This window comes from Periplaneta americana, chromosome 2 (genome assembly GCF_040183065.1).
Source record: "Periplaneta americana isolate PAMFEO1 chromosome 2, P.americana_PAMFEO1_priV1, whole genome shotgun sequence".
Taxonomy (NCBI): domain Eukaryota; kingdom Metazoa; phylum Arthropoda; class Insecta; order Blattodea; family Blattidae; genus Periplaneta; species Periplaneta americana.
In genome coordinates, this window is record NC_091118.1 from 73,611,504 (window position 1) to 73,639,142 (window position 27,639).

General features: G+C 35.8%; 1 protein-coding gene across 3 annotated transcripts in view; it reads left to right on the top strand.

Moving 5' to 3' along the window:
* The window catches only part of rols (rolling pebbles), a 630,535-nt gene that overhangs the window by 313,035 nt on the left and 289,861 nt on the right, over positions 1-27,639 (top strand). The window contains exon 1 of one of the 3 annotated variants that reach the window (XM_069817948.1): positions 5,714-7,203. The exons of the other annotated variants lie outside the window; for them this stretch is intronic. Within the exon in view, the coding sequence (XP_069674049.1) occupies positions 7,155-7,203 (49 nt within the window). The 5' untranslated portion in view covers positions 5,714-7,154. Of the gene's footprint in view, positions 1-5,713; positions 7,204-27,639 lie in introns of those variants that run through there. 3 annotated transcript variants of the gene reach the window in all.

Genomic DNA, 27,639 nt, shown 5'->3' on the forward strand with positions numbered 1-27,639 from the left:
TGCCATCGAAATACTGTACCTCTATTGCCTCAGGTGACGAGTGATACATTTAAGTTTGGATAGCTGACAGGTGATAGAACTCACACGGACTCTTTGTGTTTCTACTAAAGTTGAATTTTAACATGTACGATGAGTGACGTGTAAATTTTGCCTTTAAGTCTTGTCGTTCGTTCAAGGACAAGGTTAGAATTGTTTCGGCCTTGCCCAGTAGTCATTTGAAATCTGTGCTCTTTGCCTGTGTGAACAGAATAAGGTGTGCGCCTCTATGAATATGTACGATTCACGTCAAGAAGTCTATTGCGTAATTAAGTAATTTATGTGTGTAACTACATCACTGAAGCGCTGATCAAGCCAAAAATAAAAAATAAATAAAGGTGCTTTAAAGAAAATTAATTGGAAGTAAATGCCGAAAAGACAAAATATATGATTATGTCTCGTGACCGGAATATTGTACTAAATGGAAATATAAAAATTGGAAATTATTCCTTTGAAGAGGTGGAAAAATTCAAATATCTTGGAGCAATAGTGACATACATAAATGACACTTGGAGAAAATTAAACGCAGAATAAATATGGGAAATGCTTGTTATTATTCGGTTGAGAAGCTTTTGTCGTCTAGTCTGCTGTCAAAAAATCTGAAAGTTAGAATTTATAAAACAGTTATATTACCAGTTGTTCTGTATCGTTGTGAAACTTGGTCTCTCACTTTGAGAGAGGAACAGAGATTAAGGGTGTTTGAGAATAAGGTTCTTAGGAAAATATTTGGGGCTAAGAGGGTTGAAGTTACTGGAGAATGAAGAAAGTTACACAACGCAGAACTGAACGCATTGTATTCTTCACCTGACATAATTAGGAACATTACATCTAGACGTTTGAGATGGGCAGGGCATGTAACACGTATGAGCGAATCAAGAAATGCATATAGAATGTTAGTTGGGAGGCCGGAGGGAAAAAGACCTTTGGGGAGACCGAGACATAGATGGGAGGATAATATTAAAAGGGATTTGAGGGAGGTGGGATATGATGATAGAGACTGGATTAATGTTGATCAGGATAGGGACCGATGGCGGGCATATGTGAGGGCGGCAATGAACCTGCAGGTTCCTTAAAAGCCATTTGTAAATAAGTAAAGAAAATTAATGTTAATTGTAGCTTTAGACCTGAGAGTTATTACCAATAACGTTTATAGTGATGGATTTTTAAGTTTGGATAGATTACAGGTGAAAGGTCTCACACGAGCCCATTGTGTTTGTACTGAAGCTGAATTTTAACATGTACTAAGAGTGACGTGCGAAATTTGCCTTTAAGTCTTGTCGTTCAAGGACAAGGTTAGAATTGTTTCGGCCTTGCCCAGTAGTCATTTGAAATGTTTGCTCTTGAACTGTGTGAACAAAATAAGGTGTGTTTGTATGCGTCTAGCATGAAATCCAACAATTCAAATACATTGTTTTCTTGGCTTTCGGAAGTTTTTAGATTTACTGTTTACTTCTATTATACTGTCTCTTTTGTAAACAGAATCCTTAAGTCCCAGGAAAACAGAAAGATTTCTATACAATTTGTCTCACAAAATACCCTGTTAAAATAACTTCAAACGTACCGCAAAATGTTATACAATACATTATTATTAAAAATATATTATTATTTATCTGTTGGTTATGTTTCAGCTTCTCATGTGATTGGCAGGGCTCGATAACGCTGCAATATTCACATACTGATGGTATTAAGGTTTAAAACATTACTGATGTTATCTTTAAATTCATATTTTATTCTGTTATCCCTTCTCTTTCATAGCTTTCTTGCTAGGAATTACCAGCTCCATTTTACATTTGTTATACAATCTGACACCATAAACAGAATTACTATGTAAAATATGACATTGGATGTATATGAAAGAATTGAATTGGTTTAAATTTAGTTAGGGAAAACTCAGATAATTTCGCAATATTTATTTTTAAATTTACTACGAAATTATACCAGCGGAAAATGTAATTTTGTTTGTATAAGTTAGTACAAATGGCAGAAGATCTACTGTAACAGATTTTGTTCACGTGCTCTTGCAATGACTTGAGCGGATTTGTTTAAAACTACTGGAAGAGTCGTGAGATCTGTAGCTTTGAATTTGTGAGTAAATATATCATGCGATTTTCTTTGTTAAGGAGTTAGGTATAGCTTACTGCAGTAAATTTTTTGGAAATATTCATTATTGTTATCCTCCATTATTGTATCTTGTACAATAATGAAAATTGGTATGTGTAAAACACTGTCCTTCTGCTATATGAAAAAAATATTTTTACGATTAAAATATATATATATATATTTTTTTTTTCAAAATTCATAATGGTGGTAGTTCACTGTGCAGTGATGAAGCATTTCCCTCATAACTCATAAACTTGTTAACTTTTTCATTTTTCTCTTTTATTTTATTGCTGAAACTCATGTTTACAATATCATGCTCTTTCAACTACATTCCATAATAAATAATATATATTTTGTTATTTCGTGTTAGAAGAAAATACTGATATTTGACCATTTTAATGCATTAATTTTAATCAGACAATCTACCAAAGGTAGAGAAGTAACCTTGCATCATATAGTAGATATGACATACATAAGTGTACACAATAAATTTCATCACAGAATGTTGGATAGTTTTTGAGTTAAGTAGAAAATACTTAATCACTGCACAGTGAACTGAATTTTGAATATATATATATATATATATATATATATATATATATATATAGGCCTATATAATTTTGTAGTCGTAGATTTTTTTTTTCATATAGCAGAAGGACAGTGTTTTACACATACTAGTTTTCATTATTGTACAAGATACAGTAATGAAGGGGAAAAAAGTTGAATATTTCCAAAGTTTTACTGCTGTAAGCTGTAACTAACCCCTTAAAAGAAGAGTTTTTGCTGTGTTTTGTGGTTCAAATTGTTTTAAATAGTAAGTACTGACATTGTATGGTGAAAAATGTATGCTTATCGATGAACTGATTACGTAACAGAGTCTTATCTTGGGAGGTTATTTTCTTAGCGTTTTTCTCATTCCACGATTCCATTTTCTTTTTAATTTTTTCTATCCTTTATCACCATCTGGTGGAAGAAACATTAAATTCATTAAACGTAAAATATTTGTGTGTGTATTCATAGTATCTCTGATATATTGTTCATGTCGTGCATGTTGCAGATGGCTGATAATCGTAGGGTAAAATGTTGAAAGAAAATATAAATTATATGAAAGAGGCAATTGATTGTGTTTTAAGCAAAGGTAAACTAGCGCAGAGAAACCTCGTCTTTTTCCTCTCTTTGACTGCTGCTTTTCCTCTCGTTGACTGCTGCTTTGGTCCTTTCTGATCCTCGTCAAACTTTTAATTTAATTCAGTAGTAGGCTATATTAAATATAGACAAGATAATTAATCTCTAAATGCATGCTTTATAAATAATTGGGCCTATATAAACCTTCTCCAATTTATATAATGATATAAACCCCCTCCAATCGATATAATGATACAAACCTCCAATTGGAGTAATGATATGAACTTCCTCCAATTGGTAAATTGATATAAATCTCCTGAATTTGGTATAATTGATATAAACCTCCTCCAATTGTTATGGGAACGAGGATATTTTAGCTTTCAAATATTTATTTCATATTTTTCGAAAATAAATTTCATTTTTTGGAAAACATTTCTTCATATTGTGCCGATCTCTGCTTTTATTGGAATATGAAATATATTATGGGTAGAGCTCGGATTTTTAGGCATTTATAAAAGTTAAAATAGGCATGCAAGAAAGGTAATAAAAACCAAAAAAAGGCACAAAATGTTTGGAAGAGGCATTATAAATTTTAAAAAGGCATAATATATTTAGCAATAAATTTAAATCATATCAACATAACTCACATATTTACTTCGTATGTGACACATGTTGACTTATAAAATACTTTTTTTTTTCGTGATTAACTGTCTTTTCACAAACCTTACATAACAAAAACTGTTCCATCGGTTGAAAACACATAGGCACCAAATTCACTAACGTAAGCATGAAGTTTACTTTTCAATGATTTACTGAATTTAGGCATTCTAGCTAATCGATCTTATACCTTCTGTCACCCGACAGTTTCTCAGTCAAATTTCTTTCTCCTACAATAATAAATACGTGTAGCACAAAATTGTAACAGTAAGATTTGACAATATGAAAGCAAACAATTATTGTAAATGCTACGTGGCAACTTCTATTAGAATGAGCTTAATATTTAAAATTATAAAGCTGATTGCTGGTATCTGAAGACATGACAATATTATATTTGTAACTGTGGATTGCCGATAATTATTCATATTACACCAATAGTATTAAGGAGTTAGGTACAGTTTACAGCAGTAAATTTTTTGGAAATATTCAACATTTTTTTCCTCCATTACTGTATCTTGTACAATAATGGAAATTGGTAAGTGTAAAGCAGTATCCTTCTGCTATATGAAAAGAATACTTTTATGATTTAAAAAAAATATATTTTTACTTTTTTTTTTCAAAATTCAAAGTTCACTGTGCAGTGATGAAGTGTTTCCCTCATAACTCATAAACTTGTTAACTTTTTCATGTTCTCTCTCTTTTATTTTATTGCTGAAACTCATGTTTATAATATCATGCTCTTTCAACTACATTCCTTAATAAACAATATATATATATTTTTATTTTTGTGTTAGGTATTTGACCATTTTTTAAAATTAATTTATGTTTTATCAGACAATCTATCAAAGGTAGAGAAGTGATTCTGCATCATATTGTAGATATGACATGCATAAATAGACACAAAAAAATTTCATCACAAGATGTTGGATATTTTTTTAGTTATGAAGGAAACACTTCATCACTGCACAGTGAACTTTGAATTTTGAAAAAAAAAAAAAAAAAAAAATATATATATATATATATATATATATTTACTTAATCGTAAAATATGTATATCATATAGCAGAAGCACAGTGTTTTACACATACTAATTTTCATTATTGTACGAGATATAGAAATGGAGGAAAAAAAATGTTGAACATTTCCAAAATTTTACTCCTTTAAGCTGTACCTATCCCTTTAAAGCACGATTATTAGGAGATTAAGCATCGAAATAAATTGCTTTTATTTACTATTGTTAGTAAAGTTAGTCATTGTTTCAAATATTTAAATTTCATACACAATACATTACAATTAATTAGAAAATTGAAAATAAACAAGAAATATTGCTTAAAAATAACAAAAAAAAAACATTTATTAGTAAGAAACACCTTAAAAAGGCATAATAGACAAAATAAAAATTGGCCCTATCAGTTTGGTATACTCCAAATTTATATTTCTGCAAATAATGATTTACTTCCACCCAGTAAAAAAGGCATTTTGCCAAACATCCGGGCTCTCATCATGAGGATCGGCCACAGGAATGTGGTACCTGTCTTCACACGAATATATCTTACAACATCGCACTTCGCGCTAACAGCAATATTGATGGGTATGCATGCAGCATTGTCCATCTTAATATAGTAACAGGTGAAGTTCATGCATAGAGTGAGTCCCGTACCGTAGCAACGCCTTGGGCTTCGTGGCAGACAATCAATGAAGCCGTTGCACCACGCACGACATGGTCCAGCAGGTGGAGGAGGCTGGGCGCTCACCTGGAGCGGCCAGGCAAGTGAGTGGGGGATCAGTTGCGGCCTGGACTCGGAGGAGAGCGGGTTTGGCGCTGAGTGCTCCGGCTTGGAAACGGACGGACTCGCGGGGCAGTTACTTGACAACGGAAACTCGTGTTTTGTGTTAAGAATCTATGGTTTAGTTTTCTTACCCCTAAAAAACTCAAGGTCACGAAGTTTATTCGTCTAGTTTTCAAGGAAACGCACGACTTCAAGACTTCCATTTCCAAAGGAACGTGTGACTCCAAGTTTAAGTTATCTTGTCTCAAATTGTGTTATCTCCAAAGAAACGCGTATTTTGAAGCACATTTTATCTCCATAGACACGTGTGATCTCAGACTTTATGCATGACTCGATCTTGAGTTGTCTGATCTCCAAAGAAACATATCACAACAGTTATCTTGTTTCTGAAGATACACAAACTACAGTTTCAGTTTATCTTGAAGGACAACTAGAACCTCTATTTTTCAATTGTTTCCAAGAATTCTCAGGACCTTGAACTGGACCACTACTTCCAAGGACACCTAGGAGTTTGGTCTCAGTTGTGTAATCAGCAAGGGCAGAAGATAAGATTTTTAAATTGTGTTGTTTCCTAGGACATCCGCTTATCTCCAGTGACCCTTATGTCCTCAGCTCCACTTATCCTGTGTCCAAGGACATTTCTAACCTGAAGTTTGATTTCCGTCATCATCTAAGGAACTCATAACATTGATCTCGTGTTTTATCGGCAGGAAAGCGCTGGTTTTCTTTGTGTTGTGAAGAAGACTTCAATATCTTATTAAAGAACTGTTGTTGAGTTTTGTGCCATTCAATTAAACATTAGAAGGATACGTATTTAAATATTGTGCTTCAAAGGAGAAAGGATTGCATGTTGTTGACGGATCCATCAGTAAGCGTTGTCGTCCGTGCTCCATCCTCGAAGAAGCGTAATGTGATGTGGAGAAGACTTGAAATCCTTGAACAGAAAAGATTCTAACAGTTCCTCTTGCAGTTGCCAAGAGAATAAAGTCACTCTGATGTAAATAACTTCATTTGTCATGTACGTCCCTGAACAATCGAGATATCCGTAATTGTTCAGTCGGTACAATTCCTTCACTGCCAAAGAAACGCTTCGTTTCCGTGTGTTACAGTGTGATAGACTAGATGTGATTAACAAGGGTGACGATTTCAGTGCAATCTTGACAGTTTGGAAAATAGAGAGTCCGTCTGCGGCCATGTGACTTAATTGGTGTGTAAATAGCAGTTTACATGGTTGGTAACGTCGTTTTGTGAATAATTAGTGACGTAACAACGACTTCTACGGTTTCTGTGGAATACGTGTAATGTTAAGACAGTGTCTCGTTTTCAACTGTTTCTCTGTGGTTGCTGTGGTGACGGGAGAAGTGTAAATCGAGTGACGTTTGTGTCGTCGTTTTCACAGCTACCGAAAGAACATGATTCACGTGTTGTAAGTGCACAGGTCTCGAGATGTCAGTGTCCCGGCGTCCCGGAAGTGGGTTGAGTCTCAGCGTTTTAGGTACGTACAGATCTCATTTATGATATAATAATCCAGATAAGGAAAAATATAACCAGATATCATTACTCTATTACATTGGTTCCCAAAATGTGGCTTGCGACCTCCAGAGCTGAGGGAGATGGTGAAATGATTTACAAAATAAAACAAAAAACCGAGTTAAACTAGCGTTAAGGTAGTTCCGGTGATTTTGTAAGTAAAACTCGTATAATTTATAAGGGATTTTTTTTGTGGGACTGAAGTTCGTCGTATAGGCTATGCAAGGCATAACAAAAGCCTAAACTAACCAAACCTAACCTGTTACGGATTAGTAGGGCCTATATGCAAGGTGTATAAGCGGAATACGAAGTGAACTACCTCAGCGCTAGTTTTACTAAAAATCGCTTTATGTACATACATTTATGTTGTAGGCCCCTATTTAGAAATATAAACAGCACAACATAGTATTTATAAAGTAAACAAAAATAACTTTATACGGGTACATTTATAAATTTTCTGTGAGTTTTTTTTTACACTGAAATGAATCAGTGTCTTTTTGTCAAGTGATTTCGATCAGAAGAAATAATAATAATAATAATAATTATTATTATTATTATTATTATTATTATTATTATTATTATTATTATTATTATTATTTATTGATACTGGCAAAGTTAAGGCCATAAGGCCTTCTCTTACACTCTATCAGGTGACAAAGTATACAAGGAGTCAAAATTAACAAAAAGTTAAAGAACAGGATACTAACATATTACAAAAAATAATAGCATAACAAAATCAATACTGAACAATATGAAAATAATACCATAATATAAAAAAGAAAGTAAAATACAGATCTGAAGATTGGAATATAATAAAATGAACTCAGTTTGTACAGATAGTTAACAGGGAAAAACGTAAGGATGGATACAACAATGGAATGCATTAAAAAATACGAAATTTAAATAGAATCAACAATAAAAAGGGTACGATAATAAATTCATCTGGCGATCAAGAGAACAAAAGAAAAAAGAAGAAGAAGAATAAGAAACATAAGTTATATATATATATTTTTTTTCAAGTTTACTTATAAATCAGTGTATTTCATTTCTGGCTATTATTACGGTATATTAACATCTTCACCATCTTGAAAACTGTCGAAGAAGCCAAAGGGAATTGGAAAATAGGTTTGCGATATTCCGATTTCTCCACTTGCAGGGAACTAACGGTACATGAGAAGTTGAGTTTTAAGTAAAATTATTGTTGTTTTCGATTTAACAGGGTTTTGTGTTTTTCAAATGGGCTTAAGTACCGGTACGGTAGTGGGGGTCGCAAATAAATTCTCGCCTATTTTCAAAACATATCTCCTCGTACAAATTTTAAGTAGCCTATGTGATCTAGAAAAAAAATTACAGTATCTTTGAAGTACCTAGAAAAGCACTAAGCATCCATATTTTAGAAATATATCCTTAGAATAGATAGAGGAAAACATATTATTTTGTCAAAAGTTGTTTTTTTTTTAATTTTCTAGTATCTATCGTTATAAAAATTATTTTTAATTTAGAAAGTAATTAACATGTCAAAAATCTGATACTCAGATTTGTTAACCACAGTGTACAGACAATGTAGTAAAAGTATCATGTTCCTTGCATCAAAATTGTAAGAGTCTTTACACTTCTAACCTGGCGAGATTGCTGATTGATTATGCGACAATTTCTCCCAGGGAATTCGTACCATGCATTTCATATCAAGCACAATTTGTACCGTGACAAATTCGTTATAGACTGTTCATTCTGGACAATTTGTAAAAGCTCTTGGAAAAGTTTCCTTTACTGTATTAAAATTGCACTTAGCTCGAAATCAGTGGGAATAAAGTGTATCCACTTTCGGTCTTACTAATAAAAACTCTATATACAGACGTTTAACTGTTTTATACTTATACAATGAGTAGCTCGTTTATATGTCGTTTGTAAATTTCTTACTGATAATCACTACATATGTCGTGTATAACAGTATAACTGTTACACAGCTACGTCATAGTTTCGTCATTATTTCGTTACGAAAGGTAATAGAATATCTGAGGTTCTGTATTGCATCCAGTAGAGCGCTCTAGTGTGGCGTGTTAAGTATCGATAGTACAACTGGCTCTAATCGATGACCACACTATATTTTGGTCAAAGAGTACAAGCTACAGCAATATTATTTTGTGCTGTTTGGTTTGTTCTTCTGTGGTTACAAGGCAACCATCATAATAAAATGACAGTCGATATGAACAGCTGTTAGAAGGGCGGCCATTTTTTCTCTATATACAACGCTTAAACAAGGGGTTTCGTGTATATAATACTGCAAAGCAATTCCCATTGTATAGTTACAGCCTGTTTATACATCCATTGGTTATGCATGGTTTATTAGTAAAGTTTTTTGTCTCAACTCTGCATAAGTCTCATATAAAAACTATACACTGTTTATTAGTCAGACTGTTTATCTATTAACACACTAAACAGCTCACAATATATATCGCTTTGGTTTTGTTTCCGAGCAGGGCCATGACTAGAAAATCACTGTCCCCTGATATTAGCATGGATCGTGTATAGTTGACACATAATTTTAGAAGCAGATGCAAAAGTTCCATTACAAACCCAGTATTCAGATGTAACAAGTTTTCGCAGATGATCTTGTGTGGCAATGATTGTTAATTTACTGTCAGAATTGAAATGTAGCAACCATTCATGATCGTCTTTGTTAACTTTAAATATTGACTCAGCGTTCTTTGATGCACCGTTGTGTTTAAGGTGTTGTCGTTTTCATAGAAACTTTGCATTCTTTGGTGCACTGTTGTGGTACATACTGTCCGGTACGAATTAAAATAGAACCAATTGACCGGGACAAACTTGTAAAAAGTAGGCCTACCATCCGTCATAGGTACGAATTGTTTTCTGGGATGAATTGTCGTAGTGACAAATTGACCGGGACGAATTGTCGCGACACCTTGCTGATTCAATTTTTACAAGAAAACGAAAACGCGATTTTTGACTGAAAATTACCAAAATTTTACCCATCACCCCCCTTAATACGTGTGTCTTTACCGCTATCTATCATTGGTTTCGATTTTCGACCCAAAGAAAAAGTTTGTAAAAATTTAGTTTTTGCTGGATTTTAAGGCATATAAGACTGGATTAATCTTGCTCAGGATAGGGACCAGTGGCGGGCTTGTGTGAGGGCGGCAATGAACCTCCGGGTTCCTTAAAAGCCAGTAAGTAAGTAAGTTTAAGGCATATAAACATGAATAAAAATTCTAAATACCATCGGATTCTTCTAATTTAAAAAAAAATATATATTAAATTCGTGTATCTGCACACATACTGTATCTGTCAAAACTTTCATGATCCCATGTAGAAAAACATAAGTTTGTTAGTGTATGACTTCATGAGCAAAAAACGCGATTTGTATAAACGTTAATAAAAACTATAAATTCCAACCGATTGTGCTAATTCTTACAGAAAGTATTTAATACGTTTGTTTGTCTACACCGGTATCTATCAATAATTACATAACAATATTTTTTTCTACAAAACTAATTTCAATTAAACAAAGCATGATCATTATTTTGTTTATATTAGACTTTTAAGTCCAAAATAAAATTTTAATCCGACGTGATCATTTTAATAATATATATAAAAACAACAAATCTTAAAGAAATTAATATTAAATTATATGTACAATAATAATAATAATAATAATAATAATGTAATAACAAACTAATTTAATTTTGGAAAATAAGCTTTAAAAATACATTCCAATGTATTCAAATCTTCTTTACAGGAAGCTTTACCTGAAAGACTAGATTTGCATAATATATACGTCACTGTGTACGTTAACAGAAAACCACAATTCCAAGTCACACAGAGTTTGTGTGCACTCGATGTGGGTCTCTGGCGTTTCGTCAGCCCACGCGAGTTGTGTGGATATAAAGGGAAAGGTTGAGACGGTGTCGGGTGGAGTTCCCGGGTAGCTCAGTTGGCAGAGCGCTGGTACGTTCAACCAGAGGTCCCGGGATCGATACCCGGCCCCGGAACAATTTTTCCCTCGAAATTATTCAAATCTGCTTTACAGCAAGCTTTACTTGAAAGACTAGATTTGCATAATATATACGTCACTGTGTACGTTAACAGAAAACCACAATTCCAAGTCACACAGAGTTTGTGTGCACTCCATGTGGGTCTCTGGCGTTTCGTCAGCCCACGCGAGTTGTGTGGATATAAAGGGAAAGGTTGAGACGGTGTCGGGTGCAGTTCCTGGGTAGCTCAGTTGGCAGAGCGCTGGTACTTTCAACCAGAGGTCCCGGGATCGATACCCGGCCCCGGAACAATTTTTCCCTCGAAATTATTCATTCCAAGATCTTATTCACACTTGTTTTAGGAATGATTAGAAAGAAGATAGAATAATGATATATCAAATTAAACAGAAAATAATGTAGTATTTAATAGCATAAAAATGTAAAAAAATCTTTTTTTAAGAATTTTTGCCTTCCATTCCCCCTTAAGGAACCACTATTGTACTATAATTTCAATGCAAGTACGTGGAAATGTCTGTATTTTTTTTTTTTTTTTTTTGCCCAACAAACCTGACGCCTTCTTTTAAGTTTTGTGTCTGGAATATCCCCGGTGGCATGATCGACATTCGCATATTCAAACTTAGACGAGGGTGATGGGTTTTTATGGACGATAACAATTTTAGTATGACTTCCTCTGGAAGAGAATAAAGTTGTGGGTTCCATGTCGTAGGTTTATAGTTCTGTCCTTAATATAGGGTGCCAGGCAAAATTTGTCAGCCATATTGAATTTCAGTGTTCAATAACCATTTCAGTTGAAAATCTCAAATAAATTATACTACAACTGCTACTGGGGCAGTTAAGATGTAACGCTACAAGCCGAAAGATCGCGGGTTCGATTCCCGTTGGGGTCATGGATTTTTTCTTTGATCTATTTTTCCAGTCGCACTATGGCCCTGAGGTCTACTCAGCCTCTAACAGAAATGAGTACCAGGGGCATTTTCTTGGGTGTAAAAGTGGCGGGCATGTAGGACTGACATCCCTACTGCTATTGAATGTCGATTTCTGTAAAGATGGGAGCCTCAACCTCTCGCAACCCTCTGGGCGATTTGGTCTGTCAAGTTTTTTTTTAAGCCAATTGTCCGAAGAAAGGTTTGAACCTCATAAGTAGCAATAAGGCATCACTCATGTAGAGCTCGGATTTTGAGGACCTAAAAGTTAAAAATGACAGTGAGTATATATAATTAGTTGTGTATTAGAATATGTAAAGGTAAGCGTCTGGTTTACACTTCTGTGGAATTCAAAGAGTCTTCGCTCAACATATGGTATTTCAAATGAAAAGAATTGTTTCTTTGTGTAAAGCGCGCCACAGATTTTGTTCCTGTGGGGAGGGTATTGTAATCTTCCTTTTGTTTACGTTTATTGTCGAAAAATTGTGAATAGATTTCGGAGTCAATGTTTACCAGGCGTAACAAAGTACCTAGTGATCGCGAGGATTTAGTACCTGAGAGGGAATGTTTGCTGAGCTTGAAGTATACTACGTTGCAATACTAACGTTTAGGTCTTCAAAATCCGAGCCCTACATGAGATAACTAAGCCAATAGATAATGGGGCAGGATGGCTAGTTCCTATCCCCCTCCATTGCATACATCGCTGACTAGTAACATATTACACTAATCAGACTTCAGTTGTATACAAACAATTTGTTACTACTCTGACACATCGTCAAGTGAGATGTACTGCCTAATCTTTAAATAACATGGTCATAAACTATATACTCTATTAAAAGACATTGAGATATTTGCACGTAATATGAATTCTTTATTTAATATTTGTCCAGGTCTAAAGTTGCAAAATTTATTGAGAGAAGATGGAGTGATAAAATTGTAATTTTAACTTTTTATTTAGCAATAAATTTCTTAAAAGACGATGAGGTGATAATAATTTACGTTATGCGAAATATTAATTTTTAATTAACGTTGCTTTCGAATAACAGATGCTCTTAGTAGACAATGAGATGAAAATTGTACGTAATTTTAATTATTTTTTAACGCACCACTTGAGGCTATTAAGAGACGATGAGGTGGTAATTGGAGTTTTAACCTTATTTTAACGTTTCGTTTGCAACAGGAGACAATGAGATGAAAATTGTACGTAATTTTAATTATTTTTAACTCACCACTTGAGGCTATTAAGAGACGATGAGGTGATAATTGGAGTTTTAACCTTATTTTAACGTTTCGTTTGCAACAGGAGACAATGAGATGAAAATTGTACGTAATTTTAATTATTTTTAACTCACCACTTGAGGCTATTAAGAGACGATGAGGTGATAATTGGAGTTTTAACCTTATTTTAACGTTTCGTTTGCAACAGGAGACAATGAGATGAAAATTGTACGTAATTTTAATTATTTTTTAACGCACCACTTGAGGCTATTAAGAGACGATGAGGTGATAATTGGAGTTTTAACCTTATTTTAACGTTTCGTTTGCAACAGGAGACAATGAGATGAAAATTGTACGTAATTTTAATTATTTTTAACTCACCACTTGAGGCTATTAAGAGACGATGAGGTGATAATTGGAATTTTAACTTTTTTGTCGTTCCTTTTGCAACAGTGGCTCTTAAGAGACAATGAGGTGATAATTGTACATAATTTTAATTCTTTAGTTAACGTTCCTCTTGAGCAACAGAGGCTGTTAATAGACAATGAGGTGATAAATGCAATTTTAACATTTTTAAACACTCCTTTTGAGCGACAGAGACTATGGTAAGATAATTGAGGGGGTCGGAAACAAAGGGGTATAAGTGCACTTCAGTTATTTGTGAGAAAATGTGATTGAAAGTACTTAAGATTTCGTAAATTTCGTGAAATGTTTTATTTAAATTTTAGTGTGTGATGTGGTTAAAAGATGTATCTCTTTGCCACTAAAACTCATATTCTTAGAAATGTCACTTGTATCCCTTTGCTTGTGATCCCCTCAATTGTAATTTTAAATTTCGACCCAACGTTACTTTTCATCGACAGAGGCTATGATATAATAAATTGTAACTTTTTTATTTAACCGAAGCTGGGTATGGTAACTGTAATTTTAACTTTTTATTTAACGTTCCTTGTTCCTTTTCATCGACAAGCTCATCATGCCAAGTTTGCAGTTTTTCTTGGGAAAGATAAATGCGGTAGTTTCCCGTTGCTTTCCGCACACCACTCTCTCTTTCGCATTTTAAAAGATTCCAGGGATCCAGCATAGAGTTGAGGAGAGTGGATTTGACTAATTAGGCCCTCCGGAAAGATTCCAGGGATTCAGCATAGAGTTGAGGAGAGTGGATTTGTTCAGCGTAGAGTTGAGGAGAGTGGATTTGACTAATTAGGCCCTCCGGACTTCACACCGAAATTCACGCAAGGGTTAAATATCAGTCTAATGCGATAGGGTGGCCAGTTCCTTTCCCCTCCATTGCGTACATCACCGACTAGCTACGTATTACACTAGTCAGACTTCAGATGCATATTGTTCTTCTTCTGACGCATATCGTCAAGTGAGATGTAATACCTGATAATAGATGTACAGTAGTGGCAAAAAAAAAAAAAACCGGACCGACCCTTGTAGCTGATTTCAGAGCCTTGTTCACTCCAGAGCACGATAGACTGATAACTAAGACTTTCATGATTCGAATCCTGCCTGGGAAGGAAACTTTTTTTTGTTCCTTATTCAAATTTATTTCCAATACTTTTCGATTGCTGGTAAAATTCATGTTCTAGGAATAATAACTTAATTAAGTAGTAAAATATCACTGCAATCGAAAAGTAAAATACGATATGATAACTGAAAGTGTTAATTTGAAGTCTCAGACACTAATCAGTAATGATTACATAATAATAGGGCCGTAGTATGAAAATAGCGAAAAAAAATAACAGAGGAAGCGTAAGTATTCGGAGGAAGCCTTTCCATTTTCTCTTTGTTCATAATTCTTACAGGACATGTCTACGTACAAACCCAAGTCCTGTTTGGTAAAATACGTTCAGTTAGTTGACTTAGAAACGGCTGGTTTCATTAAAACTGTAAAATGGCAACCGTGTCCCACTCGACATAGTTAGCAACTGATGACTGTGAGCAACATGGTTGCTATAGTGACGCTTTGAAGGTGTGTTTTTTATGTTTAGTTATAAATCTTTCAGGTATTATTATGTCTGTGCCTTCCTATTGTCGATGGCAGGATTTATGGCTTCATTGTTGGCAGGTATGTTTGAAATTCAGATCTCATGCCTGCTGACATGGAAACAGGTGTATGTGGTACCGGGAAAGTACGGAAAGGGGAGTCAAGCCAAACAATTGAACATAGGTTTCGTTGTAACTAATATTCTACTGGGGATAAGATTGTTATCTCTGTTGAGATGAAAGGACTTGTAGTATACAATAAATTTGTAATTCATTAATCTCGTGTACTTCATGATATTCTTCACTTTGATCTTTTTACTAGGTATGAATGAGTAAAACTTTGGAATTGATCGTCATGTAAAAGTGTAACCCCGTCCCCTGTTCTCTTGTATTCCTTTTTTTGTCTTTGTACTCCCTTATTCTCTTTGTCCTTCCCTTGTTCTCTTTGTATCCTCGTTCCCATTATCATCCTCCCCTTGTACTCGTATTCCCTTCACTGTCTTTGTATTTTCCTTGTCCTTGTGTTTCCTCCAATCTCCTTGTATTTCCTTTGTTATCCTTTTTAGTTGTTGGCATTAGTTGGTAACACTTAAGAGACTGCCAAATTAGCCTTTTAGTAGGGTGACCACATTCACATCGATAGAAAAGAGGACGCAAAGCTTAAAAAAGGAGGACATTGTTCGAAAAAAGAGGATAGAAAATATGTACTTAGATTTAAGCTTAAGCCTATATTATACTATAAATTACGTCAATATCATTCTATTTTCTTACAAAATATTTACAGTACAGACTTAAGCTTATATCATACTTAAAAGTATGTTAATATATATTATAAAATAATTATGATAAAACTTGATAATAATGATTGTACAGTTAGCTACATATTAAGTCAAGCGAAGTAAATTATTAAAGAGGACAGAAAATATCTATTTAGATATAGATTTAGGCCTATACTAACTTAAAATTATGTCAATATCTATTTTTTTTCATACTTATAATACAACTTAATATAAAATTATCTTGCAGTTAACTACCTACATAAGAAACCCAAGGAAACTATAATCATTATCAAAATACATAAAAAGAGAGCACAAAATGTGAACATAATGTGACTTTGTAAGCAAAGAGAGTTAGGGTCGTTGGCACAGAGTATATTCTGCTGCTGCCACCTACAGGCAAATTACTTGAAAAAGGCGTCAAAGCAGATAATTTCAAAATATCAGACATACAAGTTACGAAAAGGAGGGCATTTCTTGATTTTTTAAAAATCCGCCCGGACCCCGGAAAAAGGCCTAAAAAGGAGGACATGTCCGGACAAAATAGGACGTCTGGTCATCCTACCTTTTAGGAATTACTCTTATTATAAATCAAGTGATATTATCCAATAACAAGGGTGCTTGAAAGGAGTGACCGTATTTGGCACCTGCATATCGAGTTCTATTCTGTGATTAATTTTCTGTGCTGGAAGTATAGAATTTAAACTGAAATCAGAAGCAAGATAGGAATTACTTCTGAGCAAAAACTATTGCTGGCGAGAACCGTATAGTTCGAAAACGGGAAAATACAAAATCGGTTGTAAAATCAAAATCCCAATTTGCGCGCCTTGACACGAAGGCATTAACTGGCTCCCAAAAGCGGAGGATCGGTAACCATAAGTTGGTTGGCGAGTTGGTATAGCGCTGGCCTTCTATGCCCAAGGTTGCGGGTTCGATCCCGGACCAGGTCGATGGCATTTAAGTGTGCTTAAATGCGACAGGCTCATGTCAGTAGATTTACTGGCATGTAAAAGAACTCCTGCGGGAGAAAATTCCGGCACATCCGGCGACGCTGATATAACCTCTGCAGTTGCGAGCGTCGTTAAATAAAACATAACATTTCGGTAACCATAAAGATTTTGGATCCATTACTTCTTTGCAAAAGGGTAAAGCTTGTGAACTATTGTGCCTTGGTCGAAACGCAAAAATATTTAGGGCGTTTGCCCAAAGAATAAGTTTACTATCTTTTCTGTTTTGGCTTCATTTCGCATCATCAGCTGGGGAGTGTGGAAAGCAGCAGTATATAGTTCGTTCCAACAGTGAGGCACCGTCCGTAACTATCGTGAGCATGCGCAGTACAGAAAAGGCGTTCTAACACACTCCAAACCAGTTCTGAACCGGAAACATTTATTGCAGTAGGGAGTTCCAACAAACTTTTGACACGGGTCCGGAACGGTCAGAAGTAGTCAGTGGATTGAGGCATGCACGGAAGAGTACGCGAGACGCGCATGCGCATAGACACACCGTCTCCTGAATAGGCCTACAGAAGAAAGAAATTATCGACTGTTTACGTCCATGAGATTAAGATGGAAAGTGACAGTGCAGACGAATAATGAAACAAGAGATGTAGTTTAAATGTTCTCCAAAAAGAAAGAGAATGAAAATTATTTGGGTATTGAAATTATTAATTACAATTTCAACATGCAATGATTGAAAGTATAATAAATGACGTACATAAATTAATAATTAAGAATAGAACTATTTTTAGATGAAAGCTTCCCAGTACACGACATTGAATTAGCGGAATTCTTGCTTTCCATAATTTTGTCATCTTTTTATAGAAAATGATCGAAATTCTATTTTCTGCAATTAGAATTAGCTGCGAAACGATAATAATTAAGCATCCCTTTCTTAGCAAAGATGATCACAGTTATAGCATCTCTGGATTTAGTACATAACGATCCGTGAAAGCGTTCCAACAGCGTCCAGTCCAATTTGAATCCCATAGCAGATGCTCAACTAGCATATGCGCATAAGATGTTACAGGAACCGTATATGAACTGATTCATGAACAGCTTGTTGGAACGAACCTATAGCTGCCCATCTCACCCAAGAACAGAAAGTGCGAGTATATCTGGAAACCTTTACACCAGAATGACCCATTACATTTTTACTATACTCTATTTTATTTCAAGGAGTGCAGTTCGGTGGCTCCTTTGAACACCCACTTACAGATTTATGACTTCCTACACAAACACCTCTGACAATTCCATCCTGTCCCCTCGTCCCAACATTGCACAGTTGCCACAATCCTGGTGACCCTCGAAATGAGACTGACGGGATTCTTGGAATTCGGAAAAGATGCAGCAACTCTGCCTCCACATGGATTTGACGGGAGCCTGTCAATTCTTCTGAACAAGGGTTGTGATTGGTTACTGAAAGGAGAAGACAAGATTTCCGTCACAGTAAGAAAGACATTTATTTATGACAAGCAATTAGTAGGGGGCAGTAGAAGGTCTGTCGGCAAAGTCCTTTCTATGAAACTGCACTCCAAAAAAAAAAAAAAAAATAGAGTATACAAGTTGCCGGTATTATAAAATGTCATGTTAATATTGTGATAAAATGTTCGGGAGAAATCGCTGACAAAGACAGACGGCAAATACAAAATAACTTTTCGGTGTGAAAAATTCTGAAATCATTTTTTGCATCATCATATAATGAGAAAGTGAAAGTTGCAGGAAATATGTTAATGTTAAATGGTAATTTTGGCAAGCTAAGGAGGGAGATTTTGTGGGATTAGATTTGTCATCACTGCCTGTGTCCACATAGTGAATGGACGTGGTTGCCCGACTTGTCTGTGTACCCACGCCTGCCTTTGTGGGATGTGGGCGTCCTTATACCTTGTGTAAACTGGCAGAGCAAACAGCCCACGGGGAAGAGACGGCCGTTACGACTCAACCCGTGGGAGGGTCTCATTCACTCGAGCTGAATGAGCTGCCTACTATGGAAATCGAGAGCCTTGACTGTCCTGCAACTGGTAGATTAACCCTTCCACTTACGCTGGCTTCACTTGTTACTACTGTCATATTCTCATTACACGAAACATGCACGATAATTATTGTGATGCTGTAAAAACATTTCGCAAAACATTAAAGCTTTATCTGTTTCTAGGAAAACATGTTCAATTAGGGGCATAATTGTGTACTCTGTTCAGTCTCAGAATGGGTCCCTGTGTAAACAAAACAAATTGTATTCATCCGCCAAAAGCCAAACTCGTACACATCAGACCACAAATAGGTAATGAACTAAAGATGTACTGTTTAACACATTGTAAATGCGCTACTTCTCTTTGAGTAGAAAACCAAATATTTGCAGAATAATGTTTCTAATTTGAAACGTTTTCCTAAAAGTATGTAAAAAAATCACTTTAAAGAACTAATATCTACACAATTAAGCCCCTAATTAAAATTTTTTCCTACAAATAATAAAGTAGTGTCAGATGTGTGCAGAATTATGCTTCTAATTGAGAATGTTTTTCTAGAAATTATAAAAATAATCTTTGCCTTTATGTGAAAAACTAATATCTGCAGAAATGTGCTTCTAATTAAAACTGTTTTCGTAGATGTAGACAAAAACATCTTTACTTTTATCTCAAATACTAATACATGTATAATTATGCCTCTTATTCATAATGTTTTCCTAGAAAGGATACAAAACTTTACTTTTTATGTATAGGACTAATATCTGCGTAATTATACCTCCAATTAAGAATATTTTTCTAGAAAAAAATGGAAAACCTTTACTTTTATGTTAAAAACTAATACCTGCATAATTATGCTGCTAATTAAAATGTTTTCTTACAAATATATGAAAAACTTTACTTTTATGTAAAAACTAATATACAGTATGCAGAATGGTGCCTCTAACTGCAAATATTTCCATAGAAAAGAAACTCACTTGCATCTAAGAATCTGTACAATTGTGCCTCTAAGTGGCAATATTTTCCTAGAAACAGATAGAAAAAACTTGACTTTTACGTGAAAAGCTAATATCTGCAAAAATATGATTCATATTAAAAATGTTTTACTACAAATAGATAAAAGAGATTTTACTTTTATGTGAGAAACTAATATCTGCAAAATCATGATTCAAATTAACAATGTTTTGCTAGAAATAGATAAAAGAAACTTTACTTTTATGTGAGAAACTAATGTCTGCAAAATTATGATTCAAATTAACAATATTTTTGCTAGAAATAGATAAAAAAAACTTTACTTTTATGTGAGAAACAAATATCTACAAAATTATTGTACAAATTAACAATGTTTTGCTAGAAAGAGATTTACTTTTATGTGATAAACTAATATCTGCAAAATTATTATTCAAATTAACAATGTTTTGCTAGAAATAGATTTAAAAAAACTTTATTTTTTTTGTGAGAAACTAATATCTGCAAAATTATGATTCAAATTAACAATGTTTTGCTAGAAATAGATAAAAGAAACTTTACTTTTATGTAAAAAAAAAGGCTAATATTTATAGAATTCTATACCTCTAATTGAAAATGTTTTTTTCTAGAAATTGGTAAAAATATCTTTACTTTTATGTAAAAGACTAACATCTGTTGAATCATGTTTCTAATTATAAATATTTTTGTACAAAATGTTTAGTTCACAAAGTAGCATATCCTTAGAAGTTACAGAAATAGAGGAAACAAATGGATTCTATTTTCTGTAAAATTTTGCTTTTCTGTACAAGTTGAAAACGGTCACAATTTTTCCCTGCTCTAAATAATTTGAATTATAGGGAAGAATGCACGACCATAATCGTTAATTCTTCATTATTAACGACGACTTATTTTCGCAGTAACTTGCACATACCACTTTTGTATTCGAATACTCTAAAAATGTTTCATTTGAACGGTTCACTTCCATAGTAGCTTTCTGCTCGACAAGATAGGAACTAATATAGACCTAGTTACTGTCCGTCCGAGTGGTTATGTCGCATTTCGGTTTCCCCCATCTGTTTCTGCTGGCACCTCTGTAAAGGCTAGTACCTGGACAGTTAGACTCTTTCCTGAAAATATTTGCTGTACGGAATTGGATTTTATGCGACTGTTTAAAATAATTTAAAGATAAGGACCCAGTTAAATAAGAACTGTCACGTGATTTCTCCCGCTTCGGCGACTCACTCGGTCGGACAGTACAATATTCTTGTAGACATACAGCATGCCTATCTTAGAATAGTTAACGATTTTCATAAACAGCAGAATAATGGCTACAAGCGGTACAATTATGTCATGCCAATTTGTTCAAAATTTATAACGTGTCGTCGAACTTCTATATCTACAATTTTCGATATCTCGAGGTAATTTTAAATTTCCGGCGATAATGCATATAATTTATATGAAATATTCTACCATTCAATAACTGACAGTTCCATTATCCGAACTTTTCGATATGTTGAAGAATATTTTATGACCCAGTATAAAACATTTATATTTTTACGTTCTCTGGCTTCCGAGTTTATTTTTGTTCCGAAGGAAACCATGTTAAAATGTTGTATCGTTCGTAACAATCCATCGCCTTCGACCGAGCATGAACCAATAGACCTCTGATCCAGAGGCAACCGTGGTAGCATCGCGGAGTTTAAAAATCATTCGTGTGCTAATTCTTTGGCATCACTTCTGCACAGTGGACGCAAAATATCTCTGATCCTGCCAAGTACAGAGGATAGAGGGCGAAATATTTGGAAAAACAAAGTGATACTGTAGCGCGGATTGTTATAGGTGTATGTGAAAACTGAAAATATCGAATGCTCACCACTCTGTATGCTCCTCTATTCCAGTAAAGTAAATGAGTCTGACAGTGACAGTGAGCGGATGTTTTTCATTTCAGCAGTGTGAAGGAGGATGAGATAAGGAGAAACAAACAAGTGATACTGTAGCGCGGATTGCTATGAGTGTATGTTAAAATTGAAAACATTGACTACTTACCGCTATGTTACTCTTCTATTCTAGTGAAGTAAATGAGACTGATAGTGACAGTGAGTGGATGTTTTTAATTTGAGCAATGCAGAGGAGGGTGAGATAAGAAGAAACAAACTGTAGCGCGGATTGTTATGGATATATGTTAAAATTTAAAACATCGACTACTCACCGCTATGTTACTCTTCTATTCTAGTGAAGTAAATGAGTCTGACAGTGACAGTGAGTGGATGTTTTTAATTTCAGCAATATAGAGGAGAGTGAGATAAGAAGAAACAAACTGTAGCGCGGATTGTTATGGATATATGTTAAAATTGAAAACATCGACTACTCAACGCTACGTTGCTTCCTTATTTGAATGAAGTAAAGGAATCTGACAGTGACAGTGAGCAGATATTTTAAATTTCAACAGTGTGAAGGATTTGTTTTCGTACAGGTAATAACGCCACACCCTTTCCTTCCTCCTGCAAGCACGCTTCCAGGAATCGAAATCGTATCGTAACGGTCTTCAGGCTCGCAGATATTCCATGACCATTGTGCTATGAACTTACTACACAGCAGGTGGCCACAACAGTCAGTGCCGACACCTTAATTCTGCACCATGGAAATCAATTTCAGAATGGGTATGTTCTCTGTACAGGCCACTTTGCTCCGGTTGCTATGGTAACACATGGCGGCCAGAGTAGTATTACTAGTATTGTTCGTGCACCTTGCACGTGCATACGCCCACGCTGGGCTGCGAAGTGCATATCCGCCGGCTACAGATTTGAATCTCTGCTCAGGTCGTAGTTCAGGTTATCATCATCATTATGATTTTGCTCAGTAAGATAAAAGCTTTCGAGCACTCTACAATAAGAATAGCGGCCGCCGGGAGGGGCGCAACTGGCTGACCTCGACCCTGCTGCATTTCGGGGTCACTGGTCAGCATAACTCCCCGGGGGCGTACGGCAATTTGTGGTCCGCGATCCCAGGTTAGGTCGCTTTTCAGTAATTGTTTATACAATTATATATAAATTAGTTACTTACTTACAAATGACTTTTAAGGAACCCGAAGGTTCATTGCAGCCCTCACATAAGCCCGCCATCGGACCCTATCCTCTGCAAGATTAATCCAGTATATATCATCGTATCCCACCGTCCTCAAATCCATTTTAATATTATCCTCCTATTTACGTCTCGGCCTCCCCAAAGATCTTTTTCCCTTCGGTCTCCCAACTAACACTCTATATGCATTTCTGGATTCGTCCATACGTGCTACATGTCCTGACCATTTCAAACGTCTGGATTTAATGTTCCTAATTATGTCAGGTGAAGAATAGAATGCGTACAGCTTTGCGTTGTGTAAGTTTCTCAATTCTCCTGTAACTTCATCCCTCTTAGCCCCAAATATACCATAAGTAAATTCACAAAATGATTTCATTTTGTGCACCATTTCGCTCATGTAATCAGTGACAAATCCCATATAAGAATCCGTTCAGTTTCAACCAATCACGGTCATACGTACGTACATACATACATACATACATACATACATACATACATACATACATACATACATACATACATACATACATACATACTCGTTCTGCCCATGGGCAGATCTTTCACTGCAAACTCAGTGTTTTCCAATCTTTCCTATTTTCTGCCTTCCTCTTAGAGTCCGCATATGATCCACATATCTTAATGTCGTGTATCATCTGATATCTTTTTCTGCCCCCAACTCTACTCCCGTTCACCATTCCTTGCAGTGCATCTTTCAGTAGGCAGTTTCTTCTCATCCAGTGACCCAAAAAATTCTTTTTCCTCTTCCTGATCAATTTCTGCATAATTCTTTCTTCACCCACTCTTTCCAACACAGCTTTATTTCTTATTCCGTCTGTCCACTTCACACGCTCCATCCTTTTCCATATCCACAATTCAAATGCCTCTATTCATTTCTCTTTACTTCGTCGTAATGTCCATGTTTCTGCCCCATACAAAGCACTTCACTAGTCTCTTCCTTAGTTCTTTTTCCAGAGGTCCGCAGAAGATGCTCCTTTTTCTGTTAAAAGCTTCCTTTGCCATTTCTGTTCTTATTTTCATCATGGTCATGTATCACTGTAATATTGTCGAAATAATCTTGTCGCTTCTGATTTGCAATTGTCTGCATATTGTCGCATCTGATTCGCATTGTTCCTGGTTAGTACGGGAATATTAGTTGGAAGGCAATGCTAGCTCATCCTCACTCAAACTTTATGTACCAATTGACGAGGAGCATCATAACCTCAGTTTCTGTTAATCGCTTTTCGTAATTGTCGAGGTTTCAGAAGCCTAAATCAGTATAGGAACATTATCTATGCGATAGCTGCGTGGTCAGACTTTCAGCCTGGTTCGAGTCCTGGTCAGGTCTAGAATTGTTAATTGAAAAATCTGTAGTGACAAGTTGAGGTTTTTCTCAGTTCCCAACATTATTCCGTCAATATTTCTCCATTTCGTCATCATTCCGTAGCATTCCCCGAACACCGGTTGGCGACGCACGGACGAGGCTGGACTAGGGACGAGTGGGATTACCTACTCGAAACCTGGGTATGCAGCGAACCTTAGTGTAGTCAGCCGGTGTGGGTTTGGGAATGCGTCTAGCTTGAGGTTTAGCGCAATATATCTTGAAAGATGGCATTGCTGGATTCTAGTACCCCTCCCGAAATTCCATTCCATTCCAGTATAGGAGGAATGAGCTATTTGTAATTATACAGGTTTTCATTTCTCGAAAATAATTTACTTTTCAAAATGTTTGTTAAACATAACTTTATTCTGAGGGGATTCGATCCGGCATCGGAACTGGAATCCGGTGTGGCTTAGTGAATAAAGCTTCAGCACGTAGAGCTGAAAACCCGGGTTCGAGTCCCGGTACCGGAGAGAATTTTTCTCTGTTCTATCTATCCTTCATCATTTTATTCTGAAGTCTAATGTCAATTTGATTTTTTAATTTTTTTTATATTTTAGTAGGTTATTTTACGATTCTTTATCAACATCTTAAGTTATTTAGCGTCTGAATGAGATAAAGGTGATAATACCGTTGAAATGAGTCCGGGTCCAGCACCGAAAGTTATCCAGCATTTGCTCATATGGGGTTGAGGGGAAACCCCGGAAAAAACCTCAACCAGGTAACTTTCCCCGACCGGGTATCGAACCCGGGCTACCTGGTTTCGCGGCCAGACGCGCTAGCCGTTACTCCTCAGGTATGGACTGTCAATTTGAATCGCATTTATTTGTGCCCCCAAGTATTTAAATTCATGAATTCATTGAAGTGCTTTTGTGTTAATGTGTAGATCAAGCCTGGACGTTAATAGCTCAATTGAGGTATTGGAAACTACCCGTTAATTCCCTACCAGAAACAGTAGTTATGTAGCGGATCGATACGAGAACACCTGAAGGCGCATTGCTGAGTGACGGATCGTATAAGGCATGCATCATAGCTTTCAGCTCTCGCTGGTCCCCTAAAATCTACCACTGATGTACAGTATTTTACTATGTGTTCGTTTGTAAAGCGGTGAAGCGGAAAAGACAAGGACTTTTTCCTTCTGCTTTATACTCAGGGCTGGTGTAGATGATTGCATTAAAGATAGATTTCTAGAAATTATTATTAAAAATTAATCAATACATATGAAGCAAAATGCAAATATATCGTTCACAGTCCATTGTAGTATAGAACACAATCTGTGAATCGAAGCCCAGACTTGTATTTGTACTTTATTTTGCGTTTGTTTTCCTTGACCTTGATAGTATTAGCTTGCGAAATGGTACGTCATTGTTTAATAATGTGTTGAGAAAAGAGAACCGAGTTGTCTTTGAAAAGCACACATTGCAAGGCTCTCGCATCCATTCAGGAATGTGTAGCTTACGAAAGTGTTGACGGGTTACATAACGAGTGATCTAACAGCCAATTTATAAGCGATTACGTGAAATCTAACCTACGGTGAGTCACCTGCTATTTGTACCAGTGACAGATCTTTTATATGCTGATGCCTTCAGCAGGTCTTTAATAAATTGAAGTGACTTAACAAAATGGAAAATTGTTCTTGCCTTTAATATTGCTTTACACTTCTGATTTCTAATATATCACTGTACGACGGATCGAAACAAAGTTGGCTGCCTCCGTGGTCTGATGATAAGCATGCTGGCTTCCAGAAGTGTAGATCCCGGGTTCAATTCTTGGGCTCGATTCTCGGGAAATTTTTCTTAATTAACCAGTCTTCAAAATATAAAATACTTTACAGGATGTAAACGATATAAACTGCCAAAAAATGTACCGGTGGCAAAGCATAAATAACTGAAGGAAAAAGTCAAATACAATTTGGAATAACTGGATAATACGCACGGTAGAGCAACGCCAACCAAGCTAGTCACTATTCATCGGGCCCTACCGAGCTGCGTGAAACAAAGGACAATGGAAATGGTGGCAGTAAAGTTCGCGACTATACAGAGTGTTTCAAAAATAGAGGGCATAATTTCAGGTATGTATTCCCCATATGTAGACAGTACGAAAAGTTAATTACAACAGGTGTCCGGAAATGCTTGGTTTCCGAGTTATGGCCTTAAAACAGTAATATTCACCGGAACGTTTTTCTTCCCGCAGGTAGTTGTCTTTACAACAGATGTTCAAAATGTCCACCTCCTGCTTGAATACAGGCCTCACATCGATGTCTCATGGCCCTGCGAACACGATCCCAAATTCCAGGAGTATTGCGTATTTCCTCACAACCTGCCACAATTCGATTCCGAAGGGATTCCATGTCAGGCACCGGAGACGAATACAATAATGATTTTAAATGCCCCCCCCCAAGTAGAAATCAATAGAGTTGAAATCAGGTGAGCGTGAAGGCCAAGCAATTGGGTCACCTCACCTATCCATCGATCAGGGTACCTCTCCTAGTACAAACGACGAGCCAGCGCAGCATTGCCGTCCGCCTTACCGTACATGAAGTGCACTTCTGCCAGCTCCTGATTTCAGTACATGTCGCAAGTACAACGCCCAACACAACACTTAATGTACTCTTCGCCTCGGAATCAACTGTTAGAGTGTCCTCTGTTAATATCTTCTGTCACGGCACCTCTCTGCGAGAAGAAAAACGTTCCAGTGAATATCACTGTTTTGAAGGCGATAACTCAAAAACCAAGGATTTCCGGACACATGTTGTAATGAATTTTTGTATTGTCTACATAATATGGGGAATACATACCTGAACTTATGCCCTCTATTTCTTAAACACCCTGCATTCTTAAATGTAATTGACTCCACTAGTTAAGTCCAAGGTTCACGGAGTATAACGGCGGTGTTTTGAATACACTGAAAGAAAATGCAAATGTAGTAAGATCTTATACTGAGTTATCACAACGAAATAAAGGCAAAGAATAAAGTGGTTCAGGAAATATCACTAAAATGAACGGAAGTAACTTTGCGGTTAACGTTCGCCAAAGCGTTAACTATGTTATTATGACCGCGTTACCGTTTTATTCAACTCGCGACAGGAA